General features: G+C 40.2%; 1 protein-coding gene across 6 annotated transcripts in view; it reads right to left on the reverse strand.

Moving 5' to 3' along the window:
• The window catches only part of TBL1X (transducin beta like 1 X-linked), a 199,894-nt gene that overhangs the window by 21,912 nt on the left and 153,590 nt on the right, over positions 1-24,392 (reverse strand). For all 6 annotated transcript variants that reach the window (XM_040582780.1, XM_040582784.1, XM_040582782.1 and 3 more), the window contains 3 exons: positions 16,344-16,489; positions 13,371-13,620; positions 6,674-6,806 (listed from right to left, as the gene is read on the reverse strand). In XM_040582780.1, coding sequence (XP_040438714.1) covers positions 6,674-6,806; positions 13,371-13,620; positions 16,344-16,489 — 529 coding nt within the window. The remainder of the gene's footprint in view (positions 1-6,673; positions 6,807-13,370; positions 13,621-16,343; positions 16,490-24,392) is intronic.

Genomic DNA, 24,392 nt, shown 5'->3' on the forward strand with positions numbered 1-24,392 from the left:
GCTTCCATGATAGTGATTAAGAAATATTTTGAACCAGGGTAATTTTTGCCACCATACAGAGCTGTGACTGTAATATAACTCCTGATTTCTTCAAAGGTCTGGAAAACTGAATAACAATTTTGCACATGTTGGCTAGAAAATTAATGAAGTTAATCATGAGGCACAGAAGTTAAGGAACATTTTCAGTTGTGATCATTTACAATAATGGGAACATAAGTCTTTCATAGGCTTGGGTTATTGGTTAACATGCTAAGTAGGAAATTCCTTCAGCGCTGGCTTCTCTGCTGTATGAGACTCTGGGCCAGTCCTGCCCTCATTGTAATAATCCAGTTTGTTATTGGACCCTGTGAATAAAGTACTCAGTCACTTGGCTATCAAACACAATATCCTATTTGCTAGTTCTAAAAGGGTTATGTTTTGTTTTTCAACAGTTTTATTTAGCCAGTTTTCTGGCAATGCTTGGGCAATCTTATTTTCCAGTATTTTAATTTTGTTTTTCCATTTTCTTCTTCCTAAGGCTACACAAGCTATTATGTGTCCCTGCAGAGAGGCTTTATAAGCCTACCAGTGTGTGGCAGGGGTATTTGTGTGTCTTCCCTTTTGTTGCTGGGGGAAAAAAAAAAAAAAGAGAGTATTCTCTGCTCTGGAAAGTATTCTGATTTCTGCTGAATGATTCAGTGAACCCTGCCTCATTAGAGGACCACAGTTCAAGCACAATTCAGAAAGATATTTAATCTCCTTAGCCCACAGAAGCATTTCTATCTGCATGATAAAGCAGCCATTCCAACATGCAAGTCATGAACACTTGAGTAATAGGTGTACTGTTCTGCACTACGGTAGAGCACTGCCAGATTTTAGGAAGGCTGGTTCTAAAAGAATTTTATTGCATGCTCTCCAGCCCTGGTATCATCATGAATCAAGCTGGACAAATGTTTGCAGAATTTTGTTTGTGACATATAAAATCTCCATTCCTTAACTGCCAGCAGAGGTTAACACAGCTGCAGTTGGGTAAAGAAATTTGGAAGATGGTTGGTGAACCTTGGTATTTCTGATCTTCACCTGCAAGTCTTATAAACACCGTTATTTTGGTAAGCAATATTGTTAATGTGTATTTAATAAATCTGGCTCAAACAGGCTAGACCTTTTGTTATTTTATTTCAAAATATATTTATTAAAAGCATAAAGGGAAGGAAACTCCTCCTCGAAATTCACACCCCTAACTTTTCCTTAATAAAGCAGGTCTCTTAAAGTAAGTGCTTATGCTTCCAAAGGCAGTCAGTAGAGGGAAGTGCCTCGGAGGGTTCCAGAAGGAGAGCTCTGTTCCACTGATTCTACAGCACTGCTCCCTGCAACAGGTTATTCAAGTAGACCTCACCTAATAGCTGACTGCTTTGCATTAACAGATTTGATGCAATGAGGAAACTGGCCCCAGTAAAGTCACCTGCTAACGAATAGGCACTTACAGTTAGCAGAATTAACACTTGGCACTGACTAGGGTGGTGGTGTGTGAAATAAACCCCCCCTCAGCCCGGTAATTCAAAAGGTTTATTCAAAAAGGTAATTCACAGGGGATCCTAAACCACTGATAAGAGGAATACAGTAACTCAAAGTATTACACAAGACCCAGAGATGATGGCAGATGGCCTAGAAACATCCTTTCTTGCATCTGAGAGACACAGCTGTAACTGCAAGATCTTGGACAACTGCTTTTCTGGCTAACGATTTTGCTGACTAGGGACAGTGAAGGTGCATGGAGCATCCTGCAAGAGACAAAGTTCCCCTGTGTGAAAGAGGCTGGTTTAGATCAGCAAAGAAACCTACTGTTGGGTTTTGGGAATGAGGCCAGGTCCCTCTGCTTCACGGTGATGAGAATTACTTGAAGGGCATGGCTGGGTGTAACAGAACAGAGAATGCTCCTGGAAGGAGCAGCTGAACATGCTGACAGAAATATCCTAAATTCAACTGTAAAAGCTTTCGCAGTTGAAGGCTCTAGCAGCCTGGACATTCACAGTCCATCCACTTCCATACTGGGAAATTCAAACATGTTCAGGAATACTCTGGGTCACCGGACCATGATGACCTATACTAGCAAACTGATACGTATTCCCTGGCCAGATTTTGACCTGTTTTAATTAGTACCCTTGCTCAGGGCCGCGACATTCTCTCTGAATAACTCCTGGGCATGGCTTGGTGGTTACAACGTCCAGAGACGATTCCTAATGTGCAGTTTGTTTGGCAGCCAGGACAGTTTGCTAGCACAGACACCGTCCGTTCCGTGCCAGCTGGCCTCAGCGCCTAGGAATATTCCCAGGCATGGTTAGTTTACTAATGTGCACGTAGCTGTAATGGGTTTCTGCACTACGTAGAGACCATGATTATCTGTAACATTTTACATGTGCCATAAAATTAAAAGAGATATTGAAAATTATCTCACGGAAGAAATCAGTCTTTGAAGAGGAGGACAATTGGTTTTTAAGAGCAAAATGGGAATTATGGCTGGGAATGGCCAAATCCCAAGATTTAGCCAAGCAGCTACTTTTTTTTTCTTTTTTTTTCTTTTTTTTTTTTTCAACCTGTGCAAAACAGTATATCCAATTATTTGTTCTGGAATATTGATTTCTTTCATACAGGGTAATTCATCCTCTTACAGGGCTGTAAGTCTGCACTTCACTGTACATTATGATGCTTCCATTCAAAACATCTAAGCATTCTTCTCATGGCCATCTAGTGACAGTCATGCCTTTGATAGCCTTCACTGGTATCTCTAGTATCCTCCATCCTCCACTTTAGGGCTTACGGGTGTGGTGGAGGAGAGGCAGCCACAGAATACATTTTTTCTGGCTATTTGATCAGAGAAACTCCTGTCTGCACTGTTGGGGTTTTTTTGTGTGTTTGTTTGGGTTTTTTTCTTTTTTGTTGTTGTTTGTTTAAATAGCCCTTTGCAAAGTTCAGACAGCATATATCCCCGTGCTAGCTTTCACATCCTAAAAAACAATAGCAATTGAGTAGTTGTGACATAAGAATCAAAATCCCTTTCTATCAGTGGAATACTCACTAAATCTGGAAACCAATGCTCTAGTTGGGTAATTCATTCTACAAATAAAACGCCTTATGCAACTTGTTTCAGATTAGGCTGTGAACCTCCATTATTCTTTTAGTGCTTTGAAGATTACATCAGGTTGCTGTCTAAACTGCTAATTGTTAGAAAAAATTGTTGCTTGTATAGTGTAACAAGGCTCGAAGAAACTACTTTGCCACAAACTGAGATTTCGTTGTGCTAGGCACTTTATAAAAAGAACAAATGTGTTATTTCTTTTATTTAATAGTTAGGTTTTACATGTGTTTTTTAAGACAACAGATGGGTACAATCAGGCAGATGGGAAACCAGAAGAAAACTATGGACTGGGCAGCACAATATGGCTATTATAGATTCTAACAATTCGGTGTTTGCACATCAAACTGTGGTTTTCTTTTTTGAAGCACTACTTTGTAAAGGACAAAGAGAACTGCGGTATACTGTAGATCTCGGGAAATTTCTCCCCCTCATTTAATTGGTGGCGTAACACAGTTTACCTATAGATGATAGCTTGCACTATTATTATATCAGACATCTCAAATGCTTCTTTATGCAGTGGCATAATCTGTCACTCAGCTCTCTTCCTTTGGTTTCATTTTCTTCTGTGCATTCTATACCATTTCAGTCATATAAGCTTCATGAGGCACTCACTGCTGCATTACCCGAGGGCTAACTTCATCACATACTTTGTTTCCTATAAGCAGGCTAAAATTTGATCAAGATGCACATGGATCTAAGGTTTTGCATTTTCATTGCATTGTGATTAGCCTGCATAAGACATAGCACCTGATGGCATTTTCATTTCATGCACGTATTTACATGCTTCCAAAATCACATAAAAAAGCTTATTAAGAAAGACCGATTACGCTGAATAGTAAAGCTTAATTGAAGGGATAGTGAGAGCGTACTCCTCTGCTTAAGACAGCTGACTAATGGTCCTGATTATCATCCTCCAGGTTTATCTGAAGCTGTGTAAGGTATCACTGTCCCAGGGATCCGTCTACCAGTGCTTAGCACCCTGCAGCAAAGTTGAAACACCCACTGGTTCCTCAGTCACTGCAGCACATACTCTGGTTTATTAAATGGTTCATTGTTTAAAGGATGCACACTAGGGCTGTGAACCAGATGCTAGGGAAGCAGTCCAGTACGGCAAGCATTGGCAGAGGCGTGAGTCCAACAGCGGGAAGTAGTTACCAATGCTAAAGCCAACGGATGAGGTCTGAGCACCTTAACTCCTCATGTAATGAGTGGAGAGATGTAGGTACCTGCAGAGGGACAGAGCACTTGAGCAGATGCCTAACTTCAGCTGCGCAGATGTTCTCCAGAATAAAGCAGCACTTTCACTTCATCTCAGGTGCTGGCAGGTGTCCCTAAGGAATAATTCTGTATGGCATCCTTCCTCCCCACCGACTTTCCTTCAGATAATAATGTGGGTGTGCTAACGGATCACCTGCAGGTTGTTCTCCATAGAATTCAGATAAAATACCGTGATGGATAAGTTTACTATTAAAAAGTATATTGTTCAGGATGAGAGGGCTACAAGAGATCTATTGTATCAACAAATACAGTCCCCTAATTCCAATGATACTAAATATGTGAGCTATTGTTTTCAAGACAGCCCATGAAATTCTAATTTTGTCTCCACTATGGGAAAGCTCTTCCAGATTTTATGAAACCTTATCTAGATTTTAATCTTTAATAAGAAACAACATGAAAACAATTTAATGAGGTTAACTAAATTCTTCTTGGTTTTTTTATGTTTCTTCACTACTAGGCCATGATTTAACATCTATGGGTAGTCAAAGCATTTAGGCATACACTGAAAAGTTAAGAGTTGTTGTACAGAGGCATGTTTGTTCACACGATTTGATGTTGATTTCCAAATCATTATGTAGGCAGTAACACTTCCTGCACCTCACAGATTCTTTGCCTTCTCCTGATTCACTTAATTTTCCTCGAAAATACCCTCTCAGACTTGGGACAGGACAATTGAGGACTATCATAGCTCTTTCCACATTTGTCAACCCTAATTCTTATTTATTTATACATTAAACAGATTTATTTTTATGGCTCACTCCTTTAATGTAAGCTGGGAAGAGAACAATCTTTGAAATAACTGGTTTATACTTCCTGATTTTAACTGGAGACTACCCTTAATCATCAGGACTTTGTTGCTTTGTAATAACCATTTGCTAGGGATAAGTAATACTGCCAAGCAGTGTTGCCTGAGACACCAGAAAACTGAGTGGGAAGAGGAGTATGGTTTGCAGAAAATACAGTAAATGCATGGCATAGGAGCGTGGCTGCCGTTACTGCTCTTGTCTGTATGATGGCATCACCCAGGGACTCTACCACACACCAGAAGACCCACTTAGCCTACGGAAAGAGCTGAAACCCAATTTTTTTTCATTCAAACATCCTACATACAGTTTTTTCAATTCTACCCCTTAGTGCTACAGGTGCTAAAAGTACTATCAGGCCTGGACATTCCAGAAACGAAGCATATTCAGCAGGATTTTCTTTTCGAAAAATCCAGTTTATGTCTGACAGTATTCTTTGGAAACATCTGTCTTCACTCTCTTAAGAGATTATGTGCTGCTTATCCAACCTGGTATTTATTTCTGTTTATTCTTTCCCACTTGCACTCTAATTCCTTGTTTTCATGTATATAGGTCAACAAAGAGAAGATGATTATTCTGATGAACTTGCAGAAAGTTGGAAACAAAATATGGACTCTCCTCTTCCTTGTAAGAAATGTGTTCCGGTACTGCTAGGCGACTTTGAAACCCCATTTATCTCCTCTATCAGCCTTTCTCCATGCTCCCAGCTAGACTTCTTAAATTTAGCCTTCATTTTAAGGTTTAACTTTAAGCATGAACAAACAGAGACTCCAACAGCATCTGTATATAGCTGTTGGGGTATGTTTACATTAGTATTTTTGTTTGGATCAAAAGAGCTTTTTGTAAGTCAGTCTCCTGACTGTCCCACTTATTTGGTTGTCATTGCTTAGCAGTCCTGCAGAACACAAACTAGACTCCTTTCGAGTGACGCTAAACCCAAAATGCCCTGAAACCACTCCTTCATGTTCCGCTCATTGGACAAAATTAGGTCCAGCTTGAAGCCCCCTGTCCCATATAAACAGCAGTGACAGTTTTGCTCTACAGATCTACTCCTGTTTGTGCACCACACTAACGCAGACATAGCCAAACAGAGCTGTGGTTTAGTCTCTGTACTTTTAAAAGAAAACCAAGGCCAAAGCCTTTCCGAGACTGCAATGTGAACCATTAACTAAGAGCAGTAGGAGTAAATTACATGAACTTCAAATACTCTTGAGAATTATTATCCATAGTTATTTTTAAAACCTTTAAAAAAATTATGTGTATTCAGGTCCACAGAGTACACATCTTAAAAGCGCAAATGCTTCGCACTCTGCGTCACCTTATAATTACTTAACTGCTACATAGGAACAGTACTGCTGAAAAAAACAGTTGCAGGCTGAAGAAACAGTGAAGAGAATACTCATTCATCTTTAGTACACATCTTGCATCTCTTAAATATACTCTGTATTGTAGCAGCTGCTTTCAGTCATGGTCTTACCCAGATGCTAGCAGGTCACTGACAGGGTTCCAGGCACAGATGAACACCTCTGATTCGTGGCCCCGAAGGACTGTTGCTTTGTTAGGAGGAATTTCAACATCCCCGTCAATTTCCATTGGCTTTGAATGATTATCTGTAAGGAGATATACCAGAATAAATAGTTCACAGGATGCTGTTAGGTCTGCTTTAAAAACCCATGGCCTAAAGCTAACAGTAACATATTTGCTATAAATAATATTCTGTGTTGTGTCACTGACCACATTACTCTTGTTTTCATCCATACGATGATTCAAATTTATGGTATTTCTACAAAATGTAGTGCTCTCCAAACTATTTTGTATCAATGCACATAGCTCTTCTTCCAAAAAATAGTTAGCATTTATTTCAGTATAGGGTTTTTTTGAAGCTGGCTTCATTAAAAATGAAGTTACATTACAGTTTTATTAAATTACAGTTTTATTAAAATAACAGATTGCCACATTTGAGAAAAACTTTATGCTGCTCTTTTAAAAAAGTAACAATACAGCAGATACATTTTCTTACACAGTGTCATGCAAGTAATATGTGTGCTACTCACAGATGAAGAATATACTGAGTAAGGTCCTCTCTCCCTGAGGATGGCAGAGAAATGGTGAGTGATCACCTTCTCAGGGATATCATACATGCAAAGTTACCAACTGAGGCATATAATTAACCGGCATGCTGTAATTCTGCAATATTTTTTAGACTGCAGCCTAAGTAACTTTGTTTTTATAAAGCTCTTTTATTTCCTTAAGGAAAAAAAGTGAATTTAAAATGATCAATTTCTCTTAGTGGCAGCAATTCATTCTAATTTGCATCATGAACAATGTTTTCACTCCAGATTTTCATTGCTTTCAGTATAAATCTTCCTCATTCAGCTCAAACTACACTTCCTGGCAGCAACGCAGAATTATTATCCTCTGCGAACAAGACACCAACCAAGGACAGGTAACACAGTGGAACAGCAGACAGCAGATGTTACAGGCAGAAGCGTGGCCCATTTTGCAGAAAGCACATCCAAGAGCAGATAACTGGCAGGCTGGGGGAAAGCCAGCCTTGTGTTATCTAATCAATGCCTTGGCCAGCTGATCTGCTCTGATTGATCAAAATACAAGTCCTCCTTCTGGGTTAAGTCTTTCAGTTAGTCATTCTTTAATCACATATGGAGATCCATAGGTTCGCAAGTAGAATAATTATGCTCCTTTATTGCCACATGTTTATGGCATTTAAAATCAGCCATCTGTCCTCGTACTCGAGCTCTGCTGAGCTATTGCCCATCAACTGGCAAAACAGACTGTGACGTTGCACAACTGCCATCGGAAGGAACATCTCCAGATTTCTATCCTTACCCAGGCTTTCAAATACCCTGTTTTGCTCTGCCTGATTTATGCTGAGTCACACAAGTAGCACTTACTGCATATTTGGTTAGGTATCGTAGTAACTGTGCCATATCTATCCCATAGATGGAACGGAATGGAATTAATATGTAATTCAATGAGTTGCATAGCACTGAATATCAAAATTAGAAAACAACTAACAGTAGTTTCACAGCTCACATTTCTAATGCAAAACATCTATTATATTTTTAACTATGCTTCTTACCTATGGACTTGTTGCATAAAACTAAACATATTAGAAGCGACTATTTGTAAATTCTACACCTATGCCGAGTCCCTAAGTTACTCATTGTCCTTGATAATTCCCTATGTGTGTAACTACTAAAATGAATATACTAGTACTTGAGATTTAGCCTCACACTATTGGCTGGGAACTTTGGTATGATATTCTGAGCAATCAGGGCAATGATGAGCAAAGCATTATTAAGATGTGGGACTCCAGAAGACAGGAGTCTAGAAGTCACAATCCTCTACTTCTCAGCACAGCACAGAATCACCATCATGAGAAAAACAGCAGCGTTTATTCATCTGTGTCCTGTTCACAGCGTGAGTTGGAAGCTGGGGGCTATATCATGATCTTTCAAGGCTTTTAATTTGAAAAATTTAAATGAGATGCTACTCTTACCGCATATCATCCTACTGTTACCTGCCTGGCTCTAAAGGCAGAGCTGCTTTTCACTCTTGAATAAAACCAAATGACAGCTTGGAAGCAGCATTACTCCAAGGTCCCAGAGTCATGAGTTGTTATCAGAGCAAGGCCACCTGATACTTAGAAGTATTTTTCGTTTGCACATGGCCAGATGGAGGAACCTAGATACACACTTTGAATATCATTAACTGCTGTGAAAAAAATCACAAATAAGTCATGCTGTGAAAAAGAAACCTTGATCGGCTGATACCAGCATTAGTACATGAAAGACTGAATGGCCTCTGGGAGCAATGAAATACCTGCAGGATTATTTTCTACTGTCTTCCAGTAATGATTTTGACACTATAGCTTTGGTGGTTCAGGAGAAAAGAGAGGGAAGGATGAGGAGTCTTTCAGAAATCGTCCACAAATGTTCACATTATATGTGTTTTCTTCCTATTTTCATCAGTAGTAAGAACATTCATATTCAGAGTGTTACTGTTGAGCACAAAACTTAAAATACTCCATTGAACAAACAGGACAGTTCATGCTTCTGTGATACTGCTTCAGGCTCTTCTCAGATTCAGACAGACACTAGCAATATAAATGGATATGATTATGATAACAACAAAAAACTGCAGAAACCCCTGAGCACAAGACGTACCCTCGTAAGAGTACTGGGTTCCTTACACAGCACGAGCTCTTGTGAGCCCTGGTCTCATCTGAAAATTTGGCTTTCCTACTGATGCAGCTACAATGTGTGCATGGGGAACAAGAATAAATAGGTAAGTAGGATGCAGTTAATGATCAAGAATAGGCTTCTCTTTTTTTTTTTTAAAAGTATATTCAGAGCAGAACGCTCTCAGTTAAGACGTCACTTGCACAAAGAATGTCTCTGAAAGAAAGGGCAGTTCTATCAAGTGCAACAGACTCTCACAGGTGAGAAACTTAAGTCTGCAGGTCATATAGTGACAGACTCTGCCCAGATGTTAACACAAGCCATTTTCTAAAGGCTAGAGGATCTTTGGTTAACTCTACACTGTATTATTCTAATCTTTTCCCTAAAACATATTAAAAATCCCAATTCACTGGAAATTAAGTCATATTCCACCAAACAATTATGGTTAAGTTTTTTTTTTTAAATATAATTCTAACACATCAGTGAGTAATATTAATTCTCTATTTCCTCCAAATTAAAGAAGGTGTATTTTTAAGAGCCTACCAGTGCTAACCCTGTGTCTTCTCAGGAAATGTGTTTTTTAACTTAAATTTTTGACAGGCCTTTCACTGAAGTTGTTCTTTATGGCTTAGTTATAACAAAGGGACTGGGCTCAGACTTTTCTCCAGAGCTTTATTTTTCTTAAACCCAAGCCAATCCTTGCAAATATAATGAAACAAATGACACTAAAAATATTTGAGTTGGAAAACAGTCCAAAGTTTGGCTCCGTTTCTATGTGCCGATTGTTTTTTTCTACTAATTTTGAAAGTGACTCAAAGCTGAAAACGTTACTCAGGAAGCAGGAGAAGGCAGTGATTTCATTTAGTTAGTATTTGAATCTGCACCTCAAACTGTTGTTATTGCTTATTTTTTTCCTGTCTCTTTCTTAAATCAAATCACCCTATCATTATATTGATAACACCACATACAAAAATGTATCATGTTATATAAGATGTATTAGCGCTTTTTTGGGGAAGAGTTACAGTGTCAGGGAGAACGCCATGTCAGAATAAATGCAAACTAGGTAACTTCCCAAAGACATCTCTTTCACCCACTCCCCCCATCCCACCTTTTTATGACAGGCTGATATATGGGTGACTTCCAGGTTACGACTAAGGACTAGCACACTATCCAAACCCATCCCAGTACATGGCAGTTCTGTGGAATCCAACAACAGTGGAAATGAAGGTTTGGGAAGTTTCTCACACCTTTCGTATCAGCAGGCTTGTCTACCCAGTAGGTTTCCCAGCTTTCACTTCACCTATCTTACAGCCTCTCCCAAAGTTTTGTCCAATCTATCCTAAACCTTTCGTCCTTATTTAAGTAATTTTACATCCTGTCCTAAACTTCTGTCCAATCCTACCCTAAACCTTTTGTCCTAAGCCAAGCTCTTGCCAGATATTCCCCCTTAGTCTATCGTAGACTAAACAGACACTCTGAACGCAGTGGTAAGGGAAAAGGTAAGGCTGGATATACAGTTTACCCTACATAAGCAATAAAAAGGAAGGGTATAAATAACCCTTTTGTTATTTCATTAACGCAACTATATTTTTCTAACATACCACAAGAGAGAAAAATAACAATTGTAAGAGTGTTAATCAGACCCATGAAGTAAACTGCCAGCTACATTTGTTAGTCTTTATTTTTAGTGGTTTCTGATAATTATGGAGGCAGATCTCTTGGAGTTTATTTTATCAGGTCTGTTCAAGGGTGAGAACGCCAGTTCTGCAGTTCTGTGTGCATCTCCCATGTATAATCCTCATCTGCAGTTGTGCTACACCACCTTGCTATCCCCTGATGCCTCAGACAGAAAGGCTATAGTCCTCCCAAGGCAAGGGAGGCACATGGATCACAGTCGGCTGTCCCTAGATTTCCCAGCATCTTCTCTCCAAAACCTCCTTCTCCTTAAACTGCTGAGCTCATCTCTTCACCCAGGATGACCAACTGGGACAGCAGCTGCCAACAATACATACCAGCTGGCCAGCTACTCCTTGAGGATTTTCTGTTTTCCTAATGCCACTGCTCAGTTAACTTGTCTGCCTGGTGGGCTTCTTAGCTACAGGAATGCTTTGAAATTTCCTGTCTGGTACAATATCTCATCGGCTGACACATATCCTACCCCTGTGAAATTTTATCCTACAGGACTTCTCCTCCTCAACACTCCAAGAAAGATCTGCAACTGTTCATGAAAATCCTTCTATTAAAAATCACTGGGAGAATTATTATTTTTTTTAATAATAACATGGCAGAATCTCAGAAATCAAGGTGTGGAGTGTGGTCATACACCTGAACTGATTTGCAAGGCTTTCTTTTCATTAACACAATAGTATGTGTGTTTCTTCAGATCAGAAGAAAATAAGTCTGAGCAGTTCTGTATTAGTGATGAACTCATAATCAGTTTTCTACCTTTTTTGGTCCTGAGACAGGGATACATTCCCCCCAAATGTTCACAAGTCAAGGAAGGTGTCAACAAACAAAATGACAGCTTTTGATACACTTAAAAGTGCTTTCATTTCTGTTTGCACCCCTTCATATATGAAGTAAGTTCAATTTTTTTTTAAAAAAAGGGTCATTTGGAAGTAAAACATAAGCAATCCAGAGTCCAAAACCAGACGAATATTTTCAGAATTTTCAGAACTTTTTTACAATTGCTTTCTCGAATAAAAAAATGTGATTTAAATCACCGCAGTTTTATTGGGGGAAACTATCCCGCCCAACTGGAATTCTCTGAAGAAAAACCTGTTTAGAAAGCATTTTTCTCACTGACCCACAGAGGACTTTATTCAGATCTAAGTGAAGATGGAGAGTGATAAAGGTGTCTACACTTCAGAACAAATAGAATCTGTTACATGACTACAGTCCTGACCTGTTACTTGTCTAAGCCACAGAGCTGCAGAGCTGCTGGGCCTTCCTACAAAGCCCGCCATGCACATTCTTCCAGAATTTCCTCAGAAGGCAATCAGGCATTAAGGTCCCATTTCAGAAGTTAGCTAGTGCCCTCATATGGCTGCACACAGAAACCAGAACCATCAATCATATCTGCCCCACAATGTTAGCACAGTTGTCAAGATCTAGTTACACAAGCAGGTATGTCCACTCTTTCTTTTATGTGTCTGACTTTAGATGTCTAAGTTACGAGCACAGTCTCCCGCTGTCACCAAGAAACAAAGTTGAATTCAGAGCTCGTGAGAACTGGCAGTTCCCACAGGCTAAAGAAATCTCAGGAAGGCAGGTCCTTCAGTCAGGTATCTGCAGTGGACTGTATGACTAAGCATGTGCTACTAAATACACAGGTGAGGAACACTTTCCTCTGTGCCTTCAAGACTGGTTGGCTGCATCCAAGCTGTCTGCTGGGAACGGTCCTTGGCACATGCAACTCCCTGTCCCGTGCTTGGCAATGCTGTTTAAGAATGGATAGCTGGCACAGGGCAAACTGGGCCAAACACCACGCCAAGGCTATGGATGATCATAGTATAGTTAGTGCTCAAAGCTATACTCTGGCCATGCTTCACTTACAGAGACTGGGCTTGTAGGTCCCAACCTCCCAACCCATCTCCCTCCTAGCCTGGCCAAAATGACCAACTGTGGCTATAGCTTGTCCCAACTTTTATCAAGTATCTAAAAGCACCTTTAAGACTGATAATATTAATGAAGTCTGGGCAGCCTGCTCCAAGGAAAGAACACTTCTTGATACTGTCTTCAACCCGCAATTCTGGAGATATCTGAAAGTTTTTGGACTCTGCAAGGACACCAGTAAAACACAGCACTGTGATGTGAAATGTGATTTTTACTCAACGGCCTTTCTAGAAATTCCCTGCCCTCCTGAAATGATTCCTCTGAGTTCTACCACCTTGCAGACACCAACTAAGTATAAGAATATTACTGAAATTCGAATCGCCCAACAGTGGCAAGCAGCTGCATGGATTAGCTTACTTATTGCATGTGCCCCATTCTCCTCTCCATTCACAGTGGCTTCTCCGTTCTTTGGTGTGTTCTGCTGGGAAACAGCAGTCGTCGTTGCTCCCGCTGTCGCTGCCGTTGCTGCTGCTGCTGCTGCTGCACTGGCTTGTTGCTGAGCTAGTTTCTCTCTGAATGCTTGCTGCCGGGTCTGAACAACATCAGGCATCACTGCGTCTATCAGAGACAGTGATTCTATTGGCCTGCCATCAAATACTGTACCATCCTGTAGGGAAAACAAGCAGAAGTGAAACTGTAAGTTTAGGATCTTCACCATTGAGGTCAGAAAAGAGGTAACGATAAAGAATGATAGGTTGTATGATGATACTTTGACTTAACCAAGTGTCACATTACTATGGACCATCTCTCTCTCAGATCCATGACGATGGTATTCATGCTCCACTTAGAAATCTGTTGGTCGAGTAAGCAACTTACTGGATTTTTTATGGAAAATTTAGGCATACAAACTCTTTACAGATGCAAAAAAATTATGCTGTGGGAAAAAAAAAAGTCTGAAAGATGACAGTTCTCTTTGCTTTGTATTTGGAAAAAAAGAGTCATGGCTAAAGCCACAACAAAGGCAAATAGACTTCGGCTGATTTGTTTGTCTTCCTGCATTTGCAGGGACATAGGAATGGAAGCAGCTGATGAATAATGAACCTCAGCCAAATCAACATGTATTCACAAATTCAGTGGTTTCTCACATGGCGTTCATCAGCCCAGCACCACCTGTTGTAGCTGATTGTACAGGACTACTTTACTATTATTTTTCCTGTATTCCGGTAGTTTTATTCATAATAGTTATGGCTTTCATTTTGATTTCTGTAAATTAGGCTTCAGGTTTAACAATCAATTGAGTTTAACCTTTCAGGGCTGTTTTTAAAGACTTAATACAGACTCGGGTCAACAACTGCTTTATCTACTTAGCTTTGCTTCACTTTCACTTTCCCATTACCTTAAAGATAGGAAAAAGGTTTTAGTAGCCTCCATAAAGTGTCATTTTAGTAATCTTCTGCAAACTCCCTTTAATTCTCTGAAATAATGAAGACCCAGCAGTGAAAGATTTGTGTTTGTGGAACACAGATAAGATTAGGATATGGATGCATGAAGTAGCTGGGGAACAATATAATTTTCAATAGATAACAATAACTAAAGAAGAAAAATAGCCATTTGGCTGACTAGTATGCTTCCGTTGGACTATTCATTGAATTACCCCTCAATTACAATGTTAAGACAACACATACTTGTTTCCTCATGGGGAAGAAAAAGGAGGAGAGAGTCAACAGAGAAAAAAACATAAGCTCCTTTTCTCCTCAACATTTTTTATGCAAGTGTCTCTACCGACATTTATTTGAATCCTGGCTCAAATTATCGCTACACAATGAAAAAAAATGTTTGCCAATGGATTTTGGCATCTTACATTTTTAACTGTAAAACTGCTCACTGGACTATTTCCATGAATGCCCTTTAACAGATCACAAACAATACTTAAATTTTATACATGTTAGTTTAAAGACCCACTGATTACTTGCTTCTCTTAAGTAATAAACATACAGAAGTCAACGCATAGAGAAGCACATATGTAGCCCTTACTGGCATTCAGACGTAGCAAGAATGGCCTTTGCTTTGCTGTAATGTACTTAACAGTATGTATTTGAACTGCATCAAACCATGACGAGAGCAATGTAAGTCTTAATGGTGACCACATGCGTATTTTTAGATTATTCTCTTGACTGAGGCCAATTCTGAAGCTGGATGCACAGGAACAGACCCTGTCATATGACCTGAACTGATAGGTGCAGTTCACAGCTGAAAGTTTCTAACTGTGTAGCTCCAATTTCAGGCACAGGGCAAAATGTTGTGGCAGCAAACTGGGGCAGATTCCTAACACCGGTTTGTTATTACAACTGCATTAAAGTGCAGCTTGGCATGAATATCAAATGTCATTGCTCCAATTAAAAAATAACGTATACACAACTCTTAAACATGGTATTGAGTCATAAAAAGAAAACTACACAGAGCGTTAGTGAAAAAAACAAATGAGTTTGCAAACAACACAACCTTTTCTCTATTTTATATTCCTTTGTTCTCACCCATGCTGTATACATGCTACATTCAGCTATAGCGAAAAAAGCAATAGATTTTAATGTATTAATATTTATTACAGATCTCTATCAATTACGAATACCTATGGTAAATATTTTCTAATGCAGTACTCTATTATCTGTCATGCTTCACGCCCTCTCTTGAAGCATCATGCCTTTAAGGCTGGCAGGGCAAAAATGCTGGCTTTTCCCACATCCCCTCTTTCTTTCCCCTGGCAGCTGAAAGGAGAACAGACACTTTGTGGCTGCTTGTACAATCCCCACAAACCAGTGCCCCATCCAGGGTCAGAATTTACACACAACTGCTTTGCCATGTATATGAGAGGATGATGCCTGGTCTTACATGACCTGAGCCAAAGTTACTGAAATCGGAAAGAATCTCTGCAGTGTCCTCTGGGGATTTCTGATAAGGCTTCTCATGGCTTGCAAGCTGCACTGTCTGCTAGGCAGGTGACGGGGAGTGAAGTTTTAACCTACACTGCAGGCTTTTCCTGCCAAATTCTGCTGTGACCTTGAAAATGCAAAACTGTAAACAGATGCATTTTCTTGTTTGCTGCAAGAATCCGTGCACCCTGGATTTGCTGACTGGGGTAGTGGAAACACCATGAATATCCATTTAAGCAGCACAAGGAAGGCCTCAATGCCATAGCCAGACATTGAAATACATGTCTATCTCAGCTTTTCAGCTCTCTGCTGGGGATGGGGCAAAGTACGAGGAACAACATTAAACCAGATCAAGAGAAACAAGAGCGGTGGCTTTTGTTTCTGAGCTACTGGGACATGTCACTTTGCAAGGCCCGGCAGGCCAGTCAGCAGTGCAAGGGGTGCCAGTGGTGGGACTTACTTCGTTGATGCTGATCTCAGCCTCCACATACTGGAGCCCCTTCTGGAGGATGGAGATGAGTGCGGCAGGTGGCACTAGTGTTCCGTTGATGTTGGACTGGCTGATGTGGCTCTCAATACCGAAGGTGAAGGCCGAGTGGGAGAAACCTGAGAGCAGGAAAAGGAAGCCATGACATGAAATCTAAACGCACCAGCCAGATACACCTTCACGGTCTAAAAATAATTCTGCTCCGAGATCTGAGAGATGCTGCCGCGCAAGCAGAAGGACACAGGCTGGCTGCATGGAGCCAGGGAGGTTAACCAGAGCCATCCTGACCACCCTGCCGCCACCACCGCCGCCCATCCCCCTCCCCTGCATGCTGCATGTATAGGGGAAGCCGTAGAGAAATGGAAATGCACGCAGAGAAAAATAACCAGAGAATAGCACTGTCTGAAAACAAAACCAAACACATAAAAAAAAAGGGAATTGCCAGAAGAGCAAGTCGAGCTAAAAAAAGTGCCTCAAATCTTCATTTCCTTTGCTGCATTTCAGTGTTGGCGTTTGCTGAAGCTAAATATGTAAATCCCTACCAGCACACAGGTTGTATAAAATACAACAGCATAGATGCTGCTGGGGAGCCATTCCCATATACCAGGGAAGATTATTTCAAATCCTCTGCTCATTTATTGCTGAGTACCATACGACATGCAGAGCATCGCACAACGTGAAACAACAGAAAGGCCACTCCTGTAAACATATTTTCTGAAAGTGAACAGTAATAGCAGAAGTAATTAATTGGGATCTGCCAAGCAGCAGACAACAAGCCAGTGTGGTGGCCTGCCCTTTAACTAGAAATCTTTCTCTTCCCTGCTTCTTTTTTTTGTCACCGTCTGAGAAATAAAGGGTAATGAAGGTGACGGCACTGAAAATTAAAAAATGCAGTGGACAGATTTTAAAGAGCAGTGACTTAAATGGTGGCTGAAGCTGCTCAAAACTGTTGCTGGGTATGAAGGCGAGCGCTGCAGAGTGACTGTACATAGGGGCAGATGCGGGAGGGGGAAGGGGGAACAGGATGTAGATATAACTGTAGGAACCCATTTATCACCACACTGTCTCCAGAGCATTAATCTAACATTAAAAGCCTTGGGGAAACCACCCATGCACTGTCTCAAACAGGAAGAGCCCTCGCAGCCTCCACCAACTAGACAAGAAAGGGAAAAAAAAAAAAAAAAAAAAAGAAAAAGAAACCAGCCCTCAAAATGAAAATACTTCCGTTAAATATAGCTGTGCCTCTTCCCCTTGTCAACAGTAGTTTCATTTATAGTTTTGTCCGTTAAGGGATTTCCCCCATATCACTGCAATGTCCAATTGTGTGTGGGCTGGAGGAGAGGATTTTGGGCTCGCTCCACAGTAATGCTTTCTCTCTCTCACTCAAATTGTTTTCAAGATCCTTTTTGCAGTTAGCTCTATTATGATTATACATAGATAGCAAAAACAAGCTAAGAAACAGAATGCCTCCCACATTTGAAACCAAGGTATGTATTTCTCCGTGATTCTCTCCCTCTACACATTTTATTTTGCCACTGTTTTTCTCCTCTTCCTGGTAACAGCCTCTATCCTCTCCCTTCCTGACCCTAACTTCCCTCCCTGGCACTCCCCCCGTTTTGGGGGATGCTTTGGGCACTTTTTAGGAAGTGGCAGGTCCATCTATGAGCAGAACTATGTAGGATTATAAGGTTTAAAAACAAAGCATAGGAAAAAACACCTGAAAAACTCCAGCAGCATTTATCTAATCCCTGGTCCAATTCTTATCCTGTATTGCTCTTTATGTCCTGGTCTAGTTTATGAGCTGCTGGACCTCCTGCTGCATTCAAAATAGACGGTAAGATCTGCAAGGCAGTGTTTTTCCCTTGTTATTAGTTTTGTAGGACATCTAAGCACATTACTGGGCACCACAATGAGGAACCAATCAAGCACTGCACATACACAGCCTGTCTGAGAGATCTAGGGCTTGATCACTGAACACTGAAGCCGCCTCTATGTATATATAAACACACGGCATGCAACGAACCAGAATTAAGGGAGTATGATCCCACCTAATTTATGTTTATGTGTATTTAAATTAATCAACAACAGTAATGGTACCTTCTTGAAAAAGAACGGGCTTTAAAATGCATAATGGATAAATCAGCAATCAGTTTAAGAATGCAGAAGAATAGGAAAATTAAGCTCTTGTTCAGAAGCACTGAAGATAACTACTAAAAAAGCCAGCAGGTACTTTGTGAGTCAGCAGCTCAGAAAACTGTAACTTGGTCTCTGATTCAATCAAAAGGTGGATGGCATGAAAATGGCAACCAACAAACATTGATAGAAAATGTAAAAAAGCAGAAAATCATTACTGTGGACCTACAGTAGGATTAGTTTTAACTATGACTTTGTACCTCTCGTTGTTGCATTTGGTATCTTGCAAACTTTTTGGTTGGCTGCTGGCACATATCAAGCCCCATCTTTGCCAGAAGACATGACTGTGGCACACAGCTAACCCCTCTATCCAGTACTGAGCTGCCACATCCCCAAAAGAGGAACACATTTCACTGCACGTGAGAGAAGAATTTCCCAGCACAAAACCCAGTTGTGTTATTGCAATTAATCTTGCTACTTTACTGTTTCTCTGGATGCTAAGAAACTATTACCAAAGCACCTGTTATATGGGGAAACAAAACTCCTGGCTACACTGTCAGTGAAGAGCAATCTCTCTCACCCATTTCCATCAGTTGTGACAAACTTTACTAAAACTGCTTAAGTGGGTGCTGCTGTACACTGTGTTCCTCACGCTCTCTGAAAAATCCTCCCATACAATTGCAATTAAAAGAAAACCAAACACAACAGAAACAAGTCAACCAGCCCACTGACCGATGGCTAATTACCTCCTGGTTTCTTGTACTATTGTAGCATACACGTAAAGCTCACATGAAAGTAGACTGGTTTTAAAAGTAACACACAGTTAACAGTTAACAAACCCCTGAATGAAGCCGTACCCACGTCAGGCTTCTGATAACACTGAAGAATCACTTGAGCTTTGCTTTTACAGTTACTAGATGTCATCAGTTCTCTTTGGGGCTCTGCATCTGAGTACACTGAATTATACAGCACTGTTGCAGCTCTATAGTTCAGTCTTACAAAAAAGTGACTTCTATTTAACAAAGGCAAGGTTTTTAAAATGTTAGCTTGTGTTACAAATGTTAACCTGGCTCTCTTTCTAAGTCCATGAAAGCACACTGGGGAAGGCAAAGCCAAGAGGCGAGCCCCTGCCCCTGCGCTCCCAGTGACTTTGTGCAGGCTGTCAAGGCAGCTGGGGAGCAAGAGCAGAGACAGAAGGTGCTCTGCAAGTGGGAATCTGAAGAAAGGATGCAGTAGGGATGACATGGAATTACAATAGAACCAAACTCAAAATGCTCTAGTAGCAGCGAAATGAATGAAAGTTGCAAATCTGTGTCTGTATTTCTCATAAATTGTAATTTCAGTGAATGAAATAATCACTACAAAACAGTAATTACTATTAGAATAGCACCAATAACTGAAATCTTAATGTAGTAAACCCTTCCAGGACACACGCAATGAGATTATGAGTTTTAAGGTTAAAGACACGAACACAAAGGGCCAAAGCAGGAAAAGCATGGCCACACACTGAACCAGTTTCATACCAGTAAAGCAGTCACTTGTGCTGTGACACGACCAGAGCCCTAAACAGTGTTTTTCAGCAGACTTGAGAGAAAGGCTTCCAGGTTTTTTCTACCTCAAAGAAGATGGGAAAATATAAACCATCAAATTATGTATAATCTGTAAATACATTATCGTAGATGAAAATATATCCAAATGAACAGTGCCGATTTTGGTATCATCACCTTATAGGGGGGTGACCTATCCACAACTATGGAGTAGTTGGTCTTGAAAGATTTTACAGAGCATAAAAGCACAGAGGAAATAACGAATGCAATGACACCCCATTCCCAGTCCCCAAGCCTAGAAATTATTATGTAAGTGTTTTTGACTTGAAAACGGAGTGAAATTCCTCACTGACAGATTCCTGCACTTTTCTGTACTGACAGTGGTAACAGGTCCTGGTTCTGTGCTGTAACTTTTCCCACCGAGGTGTCTGTATATACTCTCAGTGGTACATACACAACCGTTCGCAAATTCTTGCCCTAGGCAGTGCCAAAAAATGCATATGTAGGACTGTGTTTTGCAAAATTTCAGAGTGATTTTGCTGTAACTGCAAAAATGGAGATGATCAAGATTTTTTTTTCCCCTTGGCTGCTCCTTTTTCAGTTAAAAATGGCCTCCCCTTAAAACAAGATTTGCCATCGATCATAAAATGACTAGGTTTCATTTAATGAACATAATGCTGCTCTTTGTGTGCTTGTCTGATCTGCAGGCTACGTAGTTTTAATTGTTTGTAATGTCACTGGCTCACAGCAGAAATGCCTGTCAAACGCAGGCGTAGGGAAGGGGACTGGGCAGCCATGCAGCCTGGGGAATGCCTTGTCTTCTCCAGAATGTGTCTCACCTCTTCTGGGAGTGGAGGGCTCTTCCTTTTAGGCACTCAACTAGGGTGCTGCTGAGTATTCCCAGTGCTAGCTCATCTGGCAATCACAGATCCAGTGATGTTCAGTAAGTGCTCCTTTCATTTTCTGATCCCTTTAGCACCGTAAAAAGCAGTCTTGTTTAAATTGAAATCTTAAATTGTCACAGCTACAGCACCTACTGCTGGGTTTGTAGAGGCGAGGGGAATGACAAAGAGGGGTCTGTGGAAGCAACGACCTCTGAAATGTTTCAGTTTTGCTGGTTACTCAGGTGTTACCTCAGGGATGCCCTGATTAGCAAGAGTTAAGCGATCTGTTGAATACTGCAGCAGCTTTCTGTTTATAAACTGTTTGTTTTCTCTATAAATCTAACAAGTATATTGTTCAAATATTTTTTTAAAAAAACAGATGTGTCCAAGTTATTTACAAATTACTCATTTTAATTGCTCATAATGTTCTTTACTGAAACATTTGTTACTGTAGAACGAAACAGAGAATAAAGAATTATGAACATCAAATTGCCTTTTACACACATCCCCAGCATCTTTATGATGAACAGCCTCTATCCCAACACTGAGTGAAATAACAACCCATTCCTACAAATCTTTTTATAACTAATGCCCAGTGTGGCCTTCCGTCCTGCAAAACAGTAAGATTTCATATGGAGGTCTGTGTCATTTCCTTGAACAACTTTTCCTATTTCTTTAACTCACGCAGTTCAGATTGAGGTTTTCAAATTCAGGGATCTTAGGTTCAATTTTCAGCAATCACTAAATTAGTGATGTTATTATCGCAACAGAAAGTGAAGGAAAAATAAAAAAAAAATATGAGGGGGCATAAACTATCTGACAACCCCTTCTTTTTCTGTAACAATTTAATCACCTCCATGTGGAAATAATCAACACCTCTTCACTGACTTCTCTGACATTGTGTTGTCTTTCTTTTTGGCAATTCCCAATACCAGCTCTTACGATTCTCATCTTCTAAAGTAACACACTGTTCTCTCTGAGGCAAGTACAGGATAAAAAAATGAGCAAGGTTTTAGAAATGATTAAAACTTCTGGCTCAGTAAAACAAACCTGCAACCATTACAATGGGATCCACTGACGATCTCAAGTTTTCTGGCTGTACAAGTGCCTCTTTGACCGATGTAAAATTCACGCAAGAATGGAAGGCACATAAGAGCTACAGCTGTACAGGCTGCGGGGAAACAAAAACTGGTTGTGCGGGGATAAAGGAAAGTAATCTTTATGACCATAAATGGATTCATGGGCAAAAATCCTGTGGGATTTAGACACATCAAGTAGAAACATCACGCGCAGGAGGAAAAGATGTCCCCACACAGTCCCATGAGTTGTTTTACCATGTTACCAAATCCAAGTAACTCCAAAGCTGCCCACACAACTGCTTGCCAAAGAAACCAGATGCAGCCGGCAGAAATACATCTTCCCAAGTTCGATGTCTGGGCCTTGGGAGTGCCATCTAAGTGGGAAGGCAAGAAAGGAAGAGTGGTGCAATGTGGTGTTCTGAAGTAAGTTAGAGCCCCATCACTACAGTTCAAAAAAATTCCGTTGAAGAAGAGTGAAATATGACCACTAACAAAATAATTTCCACCAAATACTAACGGTATACAAACAGCACAAGTTAACACTAAATTAAGTCTAGATTCACCAGTGTAAGAAGCAAGGGACATATATCATAAGGGCATATCTGAATGTAATTTCTGGCTGCAAAACCAGAAGCAAACAGTTTAACGTAGAGCAACTGTATTTTCTTAATCCTGGGATTAACATACACTAATCTAGTTCCTAAGGTAAATGACATAATTTCTTGCCCATTGCCCAGGTGACTCCAATGATGTTCTTCATTGTACTTGACTGCAGCTGCCATTTTAGACTCTACTATTTACCCTTCTGTACAATGCACTGAGTGAGAGGTAAGAATGTAACATGGATCCTGATCCTTGTTTCTCCTTAAATTTCTGTCTAAATGTCATTAGGTATCCATAAAAATATGACCTCACATATGCGGAGGCTTCACAAAAAGGACACCAGTTTCTTCAAAATACATTTGGTTGCAGTTAATAATGTCTGGTGCCTTCAGCCACCGATAAGACTCTACAAATAGTTAAAAAAAAAAAGGTAGGCAAAAATCCTACACATCATCTTGTTTATTATTCACAGCAGACTGAGATTCTTCTCCTAGCTGAGCTTTTTCTTTCTCGGTAATACATCCTAGAGTGCCTCTCTGGTTTTGGCAGTGTCTGCTTATTTCTGCAGACTTACCTTCACAATTACATAAAGGGCTTAACAAGGACACACATTAGCAATTTAAAATAGAGAGCTGCAGTTGAAATATATTTTTAGAAAAATCAGCTGAACAATGGGGCTTGCACATTTGTTTCAAGATTAGGATTGCTGAACGATTAAAATTATTTCCAGAACCCTGGGAAATGTGTCCTGTATTACAAGCTCTTTCACAGTCCCTGGGAAATATAAAGAAAGGATCCCTAGCTGTAGCTTGTGTCAGTTGCCAAATTACAGTGTGCCTGGCTACCCGAAGTTTTGTAGAAGCAATTATTCACTAATATTAAATGTTACACCCTTTTTTCTTGGATATCTGACCTGTTCACCTTCTGCCAAGAATACAGAGTAAATGTCTGCTACCCAAAATTATTTTATTACGTGCCAAAGAATGTTTTTGGCAGGTTTTTTTTTTCTTCTTCTTTTTCACGCAGGAAAATATGTTGGAAAAGATTAATACAACTTGGAAATGATCTTTTGATGAGCAGTACTTGGCACTCACTGTTTATGCCTTTATGTGGGCTGCAAATTAACAAAAAGAGAAATACGATACAGACAGAAAACAGAACATGAGCAATGGAAAGAGGAACTTAAAAAAAATCTTTTGAAAACAAGGTCTGAAATAATCCCCTTTTTTACTCACTCTGTGTAAAATAGACTGGCAATTGTGAATTAATGTCAACACAGACCTAGAAATTTAATGCAACTATGGGCAAGGTCTGAAATAACTTGCAAAGACCACGGCAAGAAAAAAAAATCCTTTCCTTCTAAATTAATGGCATGCTGTTATCTTTTAGCTCTATCTGTGCAATCAAACATCCAAGGAGACATGCATCGTTTTAAGGATCACATTTATAGAAGAGACTTTCACAGTCATATATACTTCACAATCTATTTCTGTAAGCTATGCTCTTCTAACAGTTCCAATATACACCTATAAGCGGTGGCAAGTAGAACACCACAGCTGACACTCAGTGGGCATTCGGACCTTCAGCACCAGGATGGTTTCTGATGATTGTGACTACAAATAGAGTCCCAATACAGCTACATTGGTTAAGTGTGAGGAGGGGAGATTGGTAACTGCCATAGCTCTGCAGGCAGAAAGTCCCCAGTGTGCAGGTTATTAGCAAAACTTGCAACGCTGCAAGATACAGCTTCTTTCACTGGGCCTGGAGAATCATAAG

The sequence above is a fragment of the Falco naumanni genome, chromosome 2, assembly GCF_017639655.2.
Source record: "Falco naumanni isolate bFalNau1 chromosome 2, bFalNau1.pat, whole genome shotgun sequence".
Lineage (NCBI taxonomy): Eukaryota > Metazoa > Chordata > Aves > Falconiformes > Falconidae > Falco > Falco naumanni.